The 17699-nt window shown below is 41.8% G+C and overlaps 1 protein-coding gene across 1 annotated transcript; it reads right to left on the reverse strand.

The window, feature by feature from the left end:
• Positions 1 to 10951: 10951 nt before the first annotated feature.
• LOC139468149 (methyltransferase-like protein 27) lies at positions 10952 to 17190 on the reverse strand. Its single transcript, XM_071249925.1, has 5 exons — positions 17049 to 17190; positions 15732 to 15860; positions 14534 to 14669; positions 12640 to 12738; positions 10952 to 11198 (listed from the first exon to the last, which is right to left on the reverse strand). The coding sequence occupies exons 1-5, from the start codon at positions 17172 to 17174 to the stop codon at positions 11026 to 11028; spliced, it is 663 nt and encodes a 220-aa protein (XP_071106026.1). The 5' UTR covers positions 17175 to 17190; the 3' UTR covers positions 10952 to 11025.
• Between the last annotated feature and the right edge of the window lie 509 nt (positions 17191 to 17699).

Raw genomic sequence — 17699 nt, forward strand, 5'->3', positions numbered from 1 at the left:
CGCCAGACAGGGTAACAACAAGTACCATTGTTGAACGTCTTTTCGTCTGACGCGGTCGGGGATCGAACCCAGGACCTTCCGCTCTCCGGGTGGACGCTCTACCACTAGACCACGGAGGCGGTCCTAATACCTCAAGTAATTAATAGCTGGGATGACTGATTACAATAAACGGACAGATTCATGAAGGACAAAGCATTAAGGAGAGATGAAACATGTCTATTGATATGTGTGAACAAAAGAAGAAGAAAAGGAATGAGCCTGAATCCACACCCTAAAGTCTGCACAACGGGCTAAATGTCTGAATTGCAACTGATTGGTAGATGCCTAGTGCATCTATTTGGTGTATTTCAATTATGTGTCATAAAACTGTGAGGCAAAATGTTGATATGAGTAATTTAAAATCAATACTTTGATGCTGCTAAATATGTATGCTGTAGATATATTTTGAGTTTTGTATCCACGACTTCATTCAAACAATGCTAATTCAGAATGTAGGCCATCCAACCCATAGTTCACATAATACATAGTGTTATTTCATAACAACTGAAGTATTGATCATAACTATGTCCCTATAGATACTATTGAATATACACATCACGACATCCAGTCCATGACACCACTATGCTGTACTAGTGCGAATACAATACAATTATGACATATCAAATTAAAACAGTACAAACATTCACGTTTTGTACGTATTCACAATAAAGTTACAATGACTTAATGCAAAATTATTCTTAAGGTTTTTCTATCCTATCTTTTCTTAATATTACACTAAAATATAGATGCGCCCCCATTTTCCTAGCTTTAGCGTCACATTGACACATATAAAGAATTGTATGTGAACAAAAATGAAATTTAACTTCTAGAACATATTTATATATTGCTGTTGCATGGCGGACGAGTAAAAAATAAATGTTTTAAATTTCATTTTCCACAGTGCTAATGTTTGATCTGTAAGAGTAACATTTGCAGAATCTTTCTTCTCTCGGAATTCTTTTCCATCTTCCTTCTTCACGTCCGACTTTGTTACATTGAAGTCTAGGGTTGCACGTAAACTATTTGTTGAATTTGAATGTCGCAGTTTGGACATTTTTGTTGTGGGCATAACTGACAAGTAACTGACAAGTGTTGACAAATAAGGTGGTTTTCATTATTTCATTGACGCGAAACACTATTGTTCATGGAGTGTTTCCGGTTGCCTTGCATTGTGTCAGTTCACGTTTAAGTTAACGACTGAACAAGTCTTGCTATTCTAAATTAACTCTCGTCACAAAATATGTGCTTGTAGCAAACGGATACCAATCAGGTTTGGTTCCGTCTCTAGTAACAAGTTATCGTAGCGCACATTGGCCCCCGGAACCAGCTTACAAAGCGACTGATTGTCTGGTCCATACTCGATTATTTTACGACCGGCGTCGTATATCTTGAATATTGCTGACTGCTGCGATAACGCCAACAAACGTACAAAGCGAAAGGTTGGACAAAACCTGGGACAGACAAATCGCCCATTCAAATTGGCGACCAACAACCCCACGCAAAAGGGTACCACGACTCTGACCTCAATCACTATTATGAACCGTTGCGAGTCGGCCATCGAATCGTGATGTGCTGCGATTTAAGAATTGTCTTTCACTTTGTGTGAGTTTATTAGAGTATGAACCTTCATAGAGTGAGGGCCAAACTGTATGAACGTCGGAGCTTGCGAAGTCTTATATTTCTGATGGTTTTCATGTCTCAAACGATCTTTTAATAAGAATTTTGCTGATTCCAACAGTACCTTTGGTCAGGACGATGACGAACGTGGAAATGATGAACAAGTCGAGAAACTTGCAGATATGCCCTCTACTGAACGTAGAAAAACTGAATCAGTAATCTCGTCTTCACGGGGATGGGGCTTCGAAATAGTGTTACTACAAGGGTGGATGAACTGATCTGATTGCACAAGTCGTATGAGGCATTGTACCTCATACGAAGGTACAAGCGAAGCTTCAGATAACAGACTAAACTGGAAGATGCCGCGCGGCAACCATCTTATTACATCACATTGGATCCGTGAAGATCCGGGGTAGAAAAGGTCTTCAGCAAACCATGCTTGCCGTAAAAGGCGACTATGCTTGTTGACTTTACGGGATCGGGTGGTCAGGCCTCGCTGACTTGGTTGATGCATGTCATCGATCCCAATTGCGTGGATAGATGCTCGTGATATTAAATACTGGATTGTCTGGACCAGACTCGATTATTTACTAACCGTCGTCATATAGGTGGAATATTGCTGAGTGCGGTGTTAAACAACAAACCAACCAACCAACCAACATCACATTGATTCCATCGTGTAAGCCAAATGCAAAGCGGACGACCGTTCGATGTGTCCTGATATGCTATGAAACTGAAACTAATTGCAACCTTTCTTATATGACGGTAGGTTGATGTTAAATTCTGCATTTATGTCATGCTAATCATTATTTGAACATTAACTGTTTTACATTAAACGGGGAAAAAACTTATCTCACAAATAGATGTGAATACCACTGCAGTACAGTTGTCAGGAACCAACAATTATCATGTACAAAACCAGCCACCATAATCAGCATCTTCTTGGAAAGTCAGTGTAATATCTTTAGTGTCTTGACAAAACGATCAGCATGCGGTAAAACCTAGTAACTCAAGGTGAGACAAAATGGGGTTTAACGTCGCGTCCAAGATTATGTGTGTGGCTGCTTGTACTAGTCCGGACTAATGCCGATTTATAGTGCTAGCACACTGAGATACCATGCCGCAGTTTAACATGAATACCCCACTCAGACACAGTATACTGACTCCGAGCCGACCAGTCCTTGTATTAGCCCCTTAATGCCGAGCGCCAGACAGGGTAACAACAAGTACCATTGTTGAACGTCTTTTCGTCTGGGATCGAACCCAGGACCTTTCGCTCTCCGGGTGGACGCTCTACCACTAGACCACGGAGGCGGTCCTAATACCTCAAGTAATTAATAGCTGGGATGACTGATTACAATAAACGGACAGATTCATGAAGGACAAAGCATTAAGGAGAGATGAAACATGTCTATTGATATGTGTGAACAAAAGAAGAAGAAAAGGAATGAGCCTGAATCCACACCCTAAAGTCTGCACAACGGGCTAAATGTCTGAATTGCAACTGATTGGTAGATGCCTAGTGCATCTATTTGGTGTATTTCAATTATGTGTCATAAAACTGTGAGGCAAAATGTTGATATGAGTAATTTAAAATCAATACTTTGATGCTGCTAAATATGTATGCTGTAGATATATTTTGAGTTTTGTATCCACGACTTCATTCAAACAATGCTAATTCAGAATGTAGGCCATCCAACCCATAGTTCACATAATACATAGTGTTATTTCATAACAACTGAAGTATTGGTCATAACTATGTCCCTATAGATACTATTGAATATACACATCACGACATCCAGTCCATGACACCACTATGCTGTACTAGTGCGAATACAATACAATTATGACATATCAAATTAAAACAGTACAAACATTCACGTTTTGTACGTATTCACAATAAGGTAACAATGACTTAATGCAAAATTATTCTTAAGGTTTTTCTATCCTATCTTTTCTTAATATTACACTAAAATATAGATGCGCCCCCATTTTCCTAGCTTTAGCGTCACATTGACACATATAAAGAATTGTATGTGAACAAAAATGAAATTTAACTTCTAGAACATATTTATATATTGCTGTTGCATGGCGGACGAGTAAAAAATAAATGTTTTAAATTTCATTTTCCACAGTGCTAATGTTTGATCTGTAAGAGTAACATTTGCAGAATCTTTCTTCTCTCGGAATTCTTTTCCATCTTCCTTCTTCACGTCCGACTTTGTTACATTGAAGTCTAGGGTTGCACGTAAACTATTTGTTGAATTTGAATGTCGCAGTTTGGACATTTTTGTTGTGGGCATAACTGACAAGTAACTGACAAGTGTTGACAAATAAGGTGGTTTTCATTATTTCATTGACGCGAAACACTATTGTTCATGGAGTGTTTCCGGTTGCCTTGCATTGTGTCAGTTCACGTTTAAGTTAACGACTGAACAAGTCTTGCTATTCTAAATTAACTCTCGTCACAAAATATGTGCTTGTAGCACACGGATACCAATCAGGTTTGGTTCCGTCTCTAGTAACAAGTTATCGCAGCGCACATTGGCCCCCGGAACCAGCTTACAAAGCGACTGATTGTCTGGTCCATACTCGATTATTTTACGACCGGCGTCGTATATCTTGAATATTGCTAACTGCTGCGATAACGCCAACAAACGTACAAAGCGAAAGGTTGGACAAAACCTGGGACAGACAAATCGCCCATTCAAATTGGCGACCAACAACCCCACGCAAAAGGGTACCACGACTCTGACCTCAATCACTATTATGAACCGTTGCGAGTCGGCCATCAAATCGTGATGTGCTGCGATTTAAGAATTGTCTTTCACTTTGCCTGAGGTTATTAGAGTATGAACCTTCATAGAGTGAGGGCCAAACTGTATGAACGTCGGAGCTTGCGAAGTCTTATATTTCTGATGGTTTTCATGTCTCAAACGATCTTTTAATAAGAATTTTGCTGATTCCAACAGTACCTTTGGTCAGGACGATGACGAACGTGGAAATGATGAACAAGTCGAGAAACTTGCAGATATGCCCTCTACTAAACGTTGAAAAACTGAATCAGTAATCTCGTCTTCACGGGGATGGGGCTTCGAAATAGTGTTACTACAAGGGTGGATGAACTGATCTGATTGCACAAGTCGTATGAGGCATTGTACCCTTTGTAGATTACATTTATATTGTAGAGACACATGTGAACTGTCACAGATCGTTCACCAACAGAAATGTTTCCAACTATGCCTACCAGCATTTCAATTCTGAAAATCATTCCATCCTGGAATGAAAATTAGGATGTTAGAGAAAATATACCATACGTCTGATCGGCTTATATGCAATCGAACTTATAGAATGTCCAGAAAACATCATTGGATTCGACTGTTGAATACAGCAATGCCATATGGATATAATGACAAAATAAAAGAGGTTGGCCGTCTTGCTAGCAACGAAACTACCATTATCAATGCACTGTGTCTATTTCCGACATCCCAAAGACGACGCAGCCATGGTCACAAGAAGGCCCAAAACCAAATGATACCATTCATTTGGAAGATTTGTTGCCTCTCCTTTAGGAACCACTGGGTCTGATCAAGAGTATACCCCGTGTCACTGAAAGAAATTAAACGACTCCAGCAACGTTTGCTGATGCGTGGGTCTACAAACAGTAAGAGCCGACACTATCGCCTAAAAAAGAATAGTTCTTGATATCGCTTGGCCAAAGCAGAAACAAGACTCCTCTACATCAGACAAAGACCGCATGCTTTGAATTTGAAATTTGCAGGTGAACTCATGCCTTAAATTTAAGTAACATTCTCAGTCAAAAATCAGTTTCCCAAAATGTTCCAGATTATTTCAAATTTCAGGAACCGACTACAATTTCATTCGGGTTGTACAGTTATAGGAAATTGTTGCAGATCGTGGACATGACAGCTCATGATGAAGAGTCCACTACCTGTGCACTTCAAGGCTCATTAAACCGTTACCAACGCGTAAGCCCCATAAGCACAGGTAACCTCTCTATTATTGACAATAACATCCTCCGTCTGTTATTCAAATATGGTCCAACATATCATGAGCAGCCTTGTACCATTGGAATCATAACTCACACTATTGATGCTGTCGAAGCATATGCAAAAGAAAACAAATGGGCCAAAAGGGAAGACGAACCTGTTGAGTGTCTTTTAGAGTGGGTTAGGTCAGTGTGTGGCGTTGTCATTGGGAGAATGCACAAACTGCAAAAGAGGAAACAGAAATGGAGTCAACCTATTCTGTGCCAGCCAGCCGTCATCCAAGGTCAGTTTCCCCTACATAAAAACTCATGATATCAATTACTGGATTGTCTGGTCCAGACTCGATTATTTACAGACTGAGCATGATCTTCCTACGAAGATGTCCAAGAGCGTCACACCATACCCGTGCTCGTGGGTTTCACCGAAATGGTAAACGTCAGGAAACCTGCATCACTTCGGGCTTTCCTCCCAAAATAAGCTGACACGCCGCGATATAACTGTAATACTGTTAAAAGCGGCGTTAAACCAAACTCACTCACTCACTCACTTTATGGTACAAATGTGGAGGACATTTCCAAATTTGACACGCCAGTGACCAACATGATGTCAGGAATAACAGATAAACACTTTACTTATAATTACATTACACAGGTGGGGCAGGATTCGCTCACCTTTTCGAAAAAACCCTGTATCATCACTAGTTGATAACGCTTCATAAACAAATGCTTATGATAGAGTCGGAATCGTACAATGGACTGGAAAGGCTATTAAATTCATTCATTCTCCAGACACCCACCACTTTAAACTGACTTTATAGTATCATTATTGTGATGCAAATACCATTGGCTACATGACTAGTTTCATGCATTTTGATTGGCTGACGTGGTGACGATGCTGGCAGGATGTAAAAATAACGTCGGTCATGAATCATTCGTCACCACCCGCCCCTTTCCGTATCCTGCAAGAAGCTATTCGGCTTGTCCCGGAATAACACGAGTTGGTCACGAATGGGTCATGAATTAGAAGACTGGGTTTGTCTTTCTGAATATTCAAGCTACATTCCCTTGTTTGGAACTCTTATATCGCTATTATCAGCAATATGACTTACATGGGTGAATGGAATCACAATACACATGACCCGTGCAGATTCGGGCTCGAATAGGTCTTCAACAACCCATTCTTGCCGTAAAAGGCGACAATGCTTGTCGTAAGAGGCAACTAACGGGATCGGATGGTCAGGCCTCGCTGACTTGGTTGATGCATGTCATAGTATTCCAATTGCGTGGATCGATGCTCATGATGTCAATCACTGGATTGTCTGGTCCAGACTCGATAATGTACAGACCGCCGTCATATGACTGGAATATTGCTGAGTGCGGCGTTAAACAACAAGGAAACGAAACAATCTAAACAACTTTGACGTTCCTGAGGAGATAATGCAATTTGCATACTGTTTTGTTCATTTCAAATAATTGCTTGTAATTTCATAATGATTGCATTTACAACCGCATTACGGCCCTGTATACACTGATCATGCTTCAGTTGTCTAGGCCTTGTGGATTTTTAAATATTTTCAAAGTTGATTATTTTATTGTTTTACTTACATGTACCAATTTGACCATTGTACTACTCAGCATGCGACCTTTCCAAACCTTGTTTCGTCGAATAATATTGATTTTCCTGACACTGAGACGGCGTGTGGCGACTGTTGTCATGCAAGGAGCTGACATATGGCATACTCAAATTTAGCAGAGGCAATAACTTACTTTGATAAACTGATATTTTTAGATAGAGTAATTTATGATTGATGAATTTATGTGATTTGACATATCCGTTCTTTCTGTTATGTGGTATATTTGATGATCTCTTGCGCCAAAATGCAGATAAACACAATTTACTGTCACTTTTGAATGGACAATTCCCGTCGTATTTGTCTATAATAAATATGTGCAAATCAGATCGTGGAATTTCTGAGCCTGATTTTAAACGTTTCAAGAAGAATGAGTGTGGATGATATAACGATTTGCGTGAATGGAAGCAAAAGCAACAACAGTTGTAAAAATAGGCAAATGTTTAGGATATATTTCAATTTGTAAAATGTATAAAGGATTTAGAAAAATACTACACAGGTGTATGCAGAAGTAATTTCCCAACTTCGGAAAGAGAGGGAACTTTAACTTCACTACGTTCTTCAAATTGATTCAGCAGTCTAACTAAGGGTTATTTAGGATTGTTCACAATTTCGATTTGTATTTATGAAATGAAATTATATTGATTTTAACGAACAAGTCTTGGACATATGTTGCTGGACATCCTCCAAAACAGGCGAAATGGGGCTTAACGTCGTGTCCAAGATTATTGCACGTATATAGCGACGTGTGTGTGTGCGTGGCTGCTTGTACAGGTCCGGACTGATGCCGATTTATAGTGCTAGCCCACTGAGATACCATGATGCAGTTTTATATGAATACCCTACTAAGACACAGAAAACTGACGCCGAGCCGACCAGTCTTTGTTTTATCCCCTTAATGCAGAGCGGCAGGCAGGGTAACAAGTACGTCTTTTGGTATGACGCGGCCCCTCTCCGAACGGACGCTGTACCACTTGACCACGGAGGCGGTCCAAACGAAGTAGAAAGATGACGCACCGTGTCATCAGCTCTTAGTTAAGCCTGGAGGTGACAAATGTAGAAACCTACAGTGACAAATCATCTCCACCTAGTGACACGAGTTGTCCAGGTAATGGAGAAACATGTCATGTGATACTTGTAGCAAACGTGAAAGTCAAGGTCAAAGTCACGGTCAGTTGGTCCTGTAAACTTCCATCGTCCTACTGATCCAGGAATGTGTTTCGAGGTCAAGTGAGGTGATGATGACGATGATGATGAGTTCGATTAGAACTCGGTTATTATTCATTGTTTTATGTCTTTTATTAGTATAGTAACAATCGTATGAAAATAAAATCGTACTTCTCGCAGCCGCTCAACAAAGATCTAAGGACATTCCATTACGGGTCACTGAATAGAGCGTCGCTTTCCATATCAAGAAAAAAACGTGTTTTCTAATCATTCAACCTCGAATAGCTTAACATTGGGTATTGCGGGTGAAATTGGCGACTTCGGTTTGAAGAGCATTTTGTCAAACTTCTCGGTTCAAAATTGAAAATTGAACAAAAGAACAGTCTGGAATGTCTAGACGTCCGATATTGCATACCCCTTGAGAAGTACTGCCATACAAAGTCCCTTCCATTGAAATGTTTCATCTAATTGAAGCGAGAGACAGGCCATGATTTCGACGGATAGAGTCGTACAGCCCGGACAGTCCGTTTGGCTCAAACGCGTGAAGATCCGGGGTAGAACAGGTCTTCAGCAACCCATGCTTGCCATAAAAGGCGACTATGCTTGTCGTAAAAGGCGACTAACGGGATCGGGTGGTCAGGCTCGCTGACTTGGTTGATGCATGCCATCGATCCCAATTGCGTGGATCGATGCTCATGTTGTCAATCACTGGATTGTCGGGTCCAGACTCTATTATTTACAGACCGTCGTCATATAACTGGAATATTGCTGAATGCGGCGTTAAACAACAACCAACCAAATGAGAACGATGAATTCTAATTGGGATTAGTCTAAGAGAGCCAATACGGCCCACGGCAATGAATACCCCGTACCTAACAATATCGTTTGTTATTTTTATTCCCATCACTGGAAAAAAATTGTTTACGAAACTATCATGTTATGTATACAAGTTGACATCTTGAACGGAGGGGGCACAACGGTACTGCCCCTACTAGTGTGTGAGGAAGGCCCAAAGTGAGGTAGGTTTTACCGAGTCTGACGCTTGTGTCGTGTGTATGCATGTTGTACGGTGTGAAACAGAAACACTACACCCATGAGGGGGACAGGTCGGCGTGTCTGTGTCACAGTGTATGTATGTACTTCTCAGTACAGTGAACCCATTATCAGCTCGGTGCTGTTGCTGTAATTGCTATTAGCGGCCTGGAACCATAGTGTTCTCGTTTTTGCGTCAGTTTGTTTGTTTGTTTGTTGTTTAACGCCGCACTCAGCAATATTCCACCTATATGACGGCGGTCTGTAAATAATCGAGTCTGGACCAGACAATCCAGTGTTTGTTTTGCTTGTTTGTTGTTTAACGCCGCACTCAGCAATGTTCCAGCTATATGACGGCGGTCTGTAAAATAATCGAGTCTGGACCAGACAATCCAGTGATTGACCACATGAGCATCGATTCACGCAATTGGGATCGATGACATGTATCAACCAAGTCAGCGAGCCTGACCACCCGATCCCGTTAGTCGCCTGTTGCGACAAGCATGGGTTGTTGAAGACCAATTCTAACCCGGAGCTTCACGGGTCTTGTATAAGGGACAAATACCCCAACTTGGGTTTTCGCTTTACTGATACTAGGGAAAATTGGATTTTCGCTAACCCGGCACGACACCAGTAAATTGGGTTTGACGTCGATGCCTAGTGTATTTCAGTTATTGTATCACTGCGTGACTGTTCAGTGTGACAGTAAATCCAGGAGTGATGCAGGTTTACCAGACCGCAGAAACAAACGAGCAAGGGTATAGTGCAGACAGACAACAGACCAAGCGGGACCAATCTTGGATTCGAACCCAGGTTGATCGGAGCCTGTACGCAGCTCTACATAGATCACTGGGCCGCCCTTGCCCCCGACTATATGTAGGCAAGTGTGACATCTCCTGACATGAACAATTTTATCAATTTGCGCCTTTTTTGAAAAATACATGTATCAAGGCACAATTGCAGATATACAATAATTATAAGATATTCGTCAGGGGGAAAACGGATGCGAGATGAGGTGAAATGGGGTTTAACGTCGCGTCCAAGATTATTGCACTTATAAAGCTACGTGAGTGTGTGTGTGTGTGCGTGCGTGCGTGCGTGTGCGTGCGTGCGTGCGCGTCCGTGTGTCCGGACTGATGCCGATTTATAGAGCTTGCCCACTGAGATACCTTGCCGCAGTTTAACATGAATACCCCACTCAGACACAGTATACTGATACCGAGCCGACCAGTCCTTGTTTTAGCCCTTTACTGCCGAGCACCAGACAGGGTAACAACAAGAACCATCTTTTAACATCTTTTGGTGGGGATCGAACCAAAACTGATTTTATTAGAACAGGTGTAAGTCAGAAAGTATACTTGATGTTTCTCTTCAACATCATGTTGCTGAAACTGTTCAACAATTCACAAATACCACTGACTTTACTGCGTTTATTCCAGTTCCACACATCAGCACATTAGTTTCTGTTGCTAAGACTTAATACAGTATTGAGTAATGCATTACTGAGTGTTGTTTTGACTAAACCTGTTCTCACTTCAATACTTGATGAACCGACACAAGACCGTCTTTGCCCTTAGTAAAGTCAGGAACTGGCCTCATTTCAATCAACTTCCATACGCCCCGATCTTCTAGGTTACTTAAACTGGCCTTGAGAACATCGCTGTCGAAGGCGAAGTCATACTGCGTCATCAAGATGTGACCTCCTGTAGAGAGAAACACAATCAACGAGAAAGTGGACCAATGTTGAACGCCGCAGTCTTATAGTTAAACTATATAACGTCGTCTTGTAAAAAACAGAGTCCGTGCCAGACAATGTGAGGTGAAGTGAGGTAAGTCTTAACATTGCATTCAAGATTATTGCACTTATATAAGCGACGTGCGTGCTTTCACCAATATCATACCCATATTGTCTGCTATAGATAAAAGACAACGTAATTTTCAAATATAATACACGTCTCTTATACCTAGTTACGTGTATATTACTCGATCGACACTTAGCCAGATGTTTGTACAAGACAAATAACCGTCGCGAGTTAGTTATTATCCCCAAATACAAACAGTGTCATAGATTTAGGAGCGTTTATAGTTGGTGAAATGTGTTCGTGGGTCAAATTTGTAAAGATAAAGGTCAAGGTCACTAGCGTGCTGGTAGGGACCACCAGACATACCCAAGCTCCTCACAGCGATGGTCCGTTCGCGGAGCTCTCTATACTATCGCTGCCACCAGTCAAAACTACCCATTGTGATAGGTTGCCCCAACCATGCTTGGAGTTGAACTCGCAACCGAATGACCGTTATGTTATGTTTACAAACAAGTGAAAACATGGTCAGTCGTAAACCTTTTGAAAGTGAAATATGATGGCATTCCCAAAGACATAAACAAAAGTATACACGTTACTACATTTGGGGTTAGAGGGCAAATTTCAAGATTCTTGTAATGGTTGCGCCCACACTGGTGGCAGCGATGTTACCGAGAGTGTAACGCAGGTGTAACGCGCTGGGAAGGAGCTTGAGACATACAATGCCGCTGTTCAACATGACTGTCCACTAGACCACGGAGGCAGTCTGTATTGTGCGAGTGAGGAATGAGTGAGTACGTTGTGAACGGTCAGTTATAATCAAGCTATATGACGGTAGCCTGTACATAATCGAATCTGACCAGGCTATTCTGTGACTGAGCGCGAGCAGCGCCCCACGCCATCGGGCCATGATGACACACCAACAGAAGTCAACAGTCTTTGGCTTTGGTTTGGTTTAACGCCGCACTCAGCAATATTCCAGTTATATGACGGCGGTCTGTATATAATCGAGTCTTCACCAGACAATCCATTGATTGACATCATGAGCATCGATCCATGCAGTTGGGATATGATGGCATGCATCAACCAAGTCAGCGAGCCTGACCACCCGATCCCGTTCGTCGCCTCTTACGACAAGCTCTTTAAGAGCAAGCATGGGTTGCAGAAGACCTATTGTACCCCCGATGTTCACGGGTCAGACTACAGTCATCTCTTATAAGCAGAGGGGTCTAGATATCAATTCGTATCCGGAATCCCCGGAAAGACTGTTTCTAGGTAGTCCGAGTATAGGCCATCCAGTCCTGGCTGATGAGCCCCGACCCGGTCAACGTTTGTTGTAGCTCACCTGGCTTCACGACACGTGCCATCTCCTCTAGGGCTTTCACGGGCAGTTTCTTGAAAATCTCTAAACTCAACGCAGACATAGTAATTGCAGAATAGGTATCTGGAGGACAATAAATGAACATGTGTTTTCACACGGAATACTTAATCATGAATATAAGCTATAAAAACCTTTTCTATATTCGCAAGAAATATCTGTCCACTGTACAATTCCGACTATATCATGAGGATGTGTCACTTTCACATAGTGTAAGGTGAGCGTATCCTGTCCCACCGGTGGCACCCGTCTCAAACACATGCAAAAGCAAGAAATATCTACTGAAGCAGAGCCTATTGTACGATTCCGACTGTATCATAAGCACTAGTTAATGAGTGAGTGAGTGAGTGAGCCGAGCTTTTAGCAATATTCCAGCAACATCACGGCGAAGGACACCAGAAATGGGCTTCACACTTTGTACCCTTTTCGGGAATCAAACCCGGGTCTTCACCGTGACGAGCGAACGCTTTAACCACTAGGCTACCCGACCGCCCCTACACGAGTTAATGAATCACTGTCAAATAGTGATGCTACCAGATGTTCGCTAAAAAGTGACAACTACATGCAAAGGCAATTCATGTGTTCTCTTGAAAATCTGTTTAGAATATATACCGTCACCTCAGACACTATGGAATTTAAGATAATGATTGTCTTACCATTGAACCCAACGCACGAAATTGATACCAGACATCATGGGTATTTCTTAACGTGACACCGACATAACCCTACGGTAGATTTGCTTTCCAAACAAAACCATCAACACATGGAAAACATTTTGATTGATTTTCCATAAATATAATTAAATGATATGACTACTGTTGAATTTTTTCTCTATTGACAGAAATTGTTGGATTAAGGATTCGAGCATTGTTCATTTTTGCCTTCGTACCCCAAAATACATGAAGTAATCTACCCTAGTTCTGTGGCCATGTATTTTTCAACACTGAAAAACCCTTTTTTTGCGATGAGTGAGTGAGAATGGTTTTACGCCGCTTTTAGCAATATTCCAGCAATATCACGGCGGGGGACACCAGAAATATGCTCCAAACAGTGTACCCATGTGGGGAATCGAATCCGAGACTTCGGCGTGACGAGCGAACGCCTTTCCACTAGGCTACCATTAGCCATACAGTATTGTGTTCGGTCCTAACCATTACATTCACCAATTCATTAGTGAGTGAGTGAGTGAGTATGGTTTTACGCCGCTTTTAGCAATATTCCAGCAATATCACGGCGGGGGACACCAGAAATGGGCTTCACACATTGTACCCATGTCGGGAATCGAACCCGGGTCTGGCGTGACGAACGAACGCTTTAACCACTAGGCTACCCGACCGCCCCACAATTCATTAGGAATAGTGAGTGAGGTAATATTTAACTTAACATCTGCAATATTTCACCCACAAAGCAGCACGTACATCACGCGTTAACCATTCTGCCAAACTCTCACCAATAAAGGAATATCCCGTTTCAGCACGTTAACGCTTAGCACTTCCGCCTATACCACCAGAAATTCTACATGGGGTCCGCCCATACCATCAGCAATATATATAGTATTCTGCTACAGCACGTTAACCTCTACTACCTCAACTATGTCTTTATGACCATCAATATGTGGGGTAATCTGATGCAGTTTAACCATCTATTAACTCATCCGACTCTGACCTGACCAGCATTATCTGTGGTGTTCTATCCGCGCATTGTAGCAATTGCTACCCTAAGCACAGTTGTCCGTATCTAAAAATATACGCCCTCATGCATATTCATGACCATCTCCCACACGCGAGCCTGAAGTCATGAATATGCATGAGGGCGTCAATCTTTAGATACTGACTCCTGTGCCCCAAGAGACCGCACCCACCAGTTTCAATATCAAAGGTGTTTTCCCCAACCACGTCGCAGATGTAGCGTCCGTATAAGTTGTTTCTTTTAGCCTCAGCCAGCATCCCCTCTGACGGCTCCAGCCCATCAGTACTGACGAAGCCCTTCTTCTTCAGCTGAAACAAGCCTCAACTGGACACATTACATATGTAACGCTCGTTACATATAGGAACTATCACCATTTAGGGTCGGTCGATAAGACCCATGGTTAGTGGGTTCCCGACGTGGGTTAGTGGGTTCCCGACGTGGGTTAGTGGGTTCCCGACGTGGGTTAGTGGGTTCCCGACGTGGGTTAGTGGGTTCCCGACGTGGGTTCATGGCTCATGAGCCCCTATACCCGCCGTAACACAGCTGAAATATTGCTGATGCCGGTGTTAAATCTTAAATTTGATACCTTATATAGGTTATATTACCGGCTTAAGTCAATATAAAATTACAACGTAATTAGCTGTTTAAAGATACTTTCCCTATGAAAGTTAAAGGCCCACCATTTGTTGTTTCAGGGGTTCTACTCAATAGCGGGAGGAAACGGGGCATTTAAGGGGCATTTTACAGTAAGTAGTATATCATCAGGAAGCTTTTGGTATTTCTTACGAAAACCTAATAGTGCAACTTTGGTATGATAACTTTATTTCTTTTAAATCTGAATTTCTCGTTATTTCAATTATTGGTAATAATTTCGAGTTTTTTTCTCGTTACTTCGATGATTTTTTTCCGAAATTTCGAGTTTTCAACATAAACTTTAGATAACGAAAAACAATCGAAATTAAGAGAAGATAATCGAGGTTACAAGAAAAAAACTCGAAATTTCGAGAAACAATATGCAGATAATTAAAATGAGAAATTTCAATTAAGAAAATAAGTATGCACCATTAGGCTTTCGTAATTTATCGTTTACGAGTCTTCATAACTCTTTCCAGTTTCTTGCAGGGTCAAACTGCAATAACCTCCTTCAGCTATACCCTAAACAAATTCTCACACAAAGCAGAGCCCTGAACTACAAAAGGTTAATGTTAACGTGACAAGATATAACATAGGAGGACTTGCCTTCCACTTGACATTCAACATCCCTGATGTTACTCCTGTATATCTAGATTAATAGCATGTTTCTACTTAATATACTTCATGTAACGTACATATATCACATGTCTACGCCTGCATATATTACATGTTTCTACCTCAATAGCGACCAATCCCGTCCCTGCCGCCAAGTCCAACACTCTGACATTCTCTCGGTCGCTGGGATGCAATTCCGCCAGGATTCCTGCAAGGGACCTCGGACCCATATAATCCACAGACCCTAATGCCTATAATGAGATATGGGTGAGTGAGTGAGTGAGTAAGTGAGTGAGTATGGTTTTACGCCGCTTTTAGCAATATTCCAGCAATATTACGGCGGGGTACACCAGAAATGGGCTTCACACATTTTACCCATGTCGGGAATCGAACCCGGGTCTTCGGCGTGACGAGCGAACGCTTTAACCACTAGGCTACCCGACCGCCCCTAATGAGATATGAAAACGACCTGTAGGTACATTGTTTTGAAACAAACTTCACAATGGAACGTTCAGCGTAGATGACCCATCCGTGTTGTTCTGGCACACATAGTTTGTTTGTTTGTTTGTTTGTTTATTGTTTCACGCCGCACTCAGCAATATTCCAGCTACATGACGGCGCTCTGTAAATAATCGAGTCTGGACCAGACAATCCAGTGATTGACATCATGAGCATCCATCCACGCATTTGGGATGACACTCATCACCCAAGTCAGCAAGCCTGACCACAGAATCTCGTTAGTCGCCCCTTACGACAAGCATAGTCGCCTTTTACAGCAAGCATGGGTTAATGGTACGGGCCATTTACAAGGATAAACAGAGAGTAGGCGTTCATGCTTGGACACAAAGGGTATGCATTCATTTACGAAGACTTCTATTAGCATTCGCTTTCATGGATTCATATACATTTTTGTTTGTTGTTTAACCCGCTCTTAGCAATATTCAAACTTTACGACGGCGGTCTATAAGTAATCGAGTCTGGATCAAACGATCCAGTGACAGACATCATGAGCATCGATCTACGAAATTACATGGGACACGATGACATGCATCAACCAAGTCAGCGAGCTCGACCCCCCGATCCCGTTGATCGACTTTTTAAGAAAGGCTGAAGACCAATTTTATTACGAATCCTCAAGGGTCATGCACATGCCAAAGCATGATTTCTTAATGCCTAATTTACATTATTTAAAAAATAGAATATAGCTAGTCATCATCTGTTATTATAAATAACCAGAAAATTTTACTTACACATGATGGTATGTCTTCCCAGTATTCAGTACTGCTGTAATACGTTTCACATAGCAATATATATTTCTAACGGCCAGATTACCTTATTTACACATAACAGTACACATTCACAAAAGACAGTGGACATTCCCTATACCGAAGATACTTTTTCATGCCTCTTAAAGTACTAGTCGGTGACGTGAACTTTACCTCATTGTACTCGCCACTGACTTTGTCGAACCTGTTGATAATGCTCTTGTTATCTAACCCTTTCTCTGTGATGTGGTCCAGGAAGGTATTTCCTTCTTTGACGTTAGTATAGGTGGTTCCTGCCATCCTCACTGCGCAATATGATCCTAGAAACATACATTATAAGATACATTATAAGATGTGATAACATCCTAGAAACCTGCAACACAAGACGTGATCTGATCCTAGACACCTGCAACACAAGACGTGAACTGATCCTAGACACCTGCAACACAAGACGTGATCTGATCCTAGAAACCTGCAACACAAGACGTGATCTGATCCTAGAAACCTGCAACAAGATGTGATCTGATCCTAGACACCTGCAACACAAGACGTGATCTGATCCTAGACACCTGCAACACAAGACGTGATCTGATCCTAGAAACCTGCAACACAAGACGTGTTATGATCCTAGAAACCTGCAACAAGACGTGATCTGATCCTAGACACGTGCAACACAAGACGTGATCTGATCCTAGACACCTGCAACACAAGACGTGATCTGATCCTAGACACCTGCAACACAAGACGTGATCTGATACTGGAAACCTGCAACAAGACGTGATAAGATCTTGGAAACCTCCAACAAGACGTGATAAGATCCTGGAA

The sequence above is a fragment of the Haliotis cracherodii genome, unplaced genomic scaffold (assembly GCF_022045235.1).
Source record: "Haliotis cracherodii isolate W230 unplaced genomic scaffold, xgHalCrac1.p SCAF_1, whole genome shotgun sequence".
Classification (NCBI taxonomy): Eukaryota; Metazoa; Mollusca; class Gastropoda; order Lepetellida; family Haliotidae; genus Haliotis; species Haliotis cracherodii.

Excerpts from the sequence above, each read along its gene's own strand:
- LOC139468149 (XM_071249925.1), bottom strand. The coding sequence starts at position 17,174 with ATGGCAGGAACCACCTATACTAACGTCAAAGAAGGAAATACCTTCCTG. Across the intron at positions 14,670-15,731 it reads CGGGATTGGTCGCTATTGAG|CTGAAGAAGAAGGGCTTCGT; the intron begins GTAGAAACATGT and ends GGCTTGTTTCAG. Across the intron at positions 11,199-12,639 it reads GGCACGTGTCGTGAAGCCAG|GAGGTCACATCTTGATGACG; the intron begins GTGAGCTACAAC and ends TTCTCTCTACAG.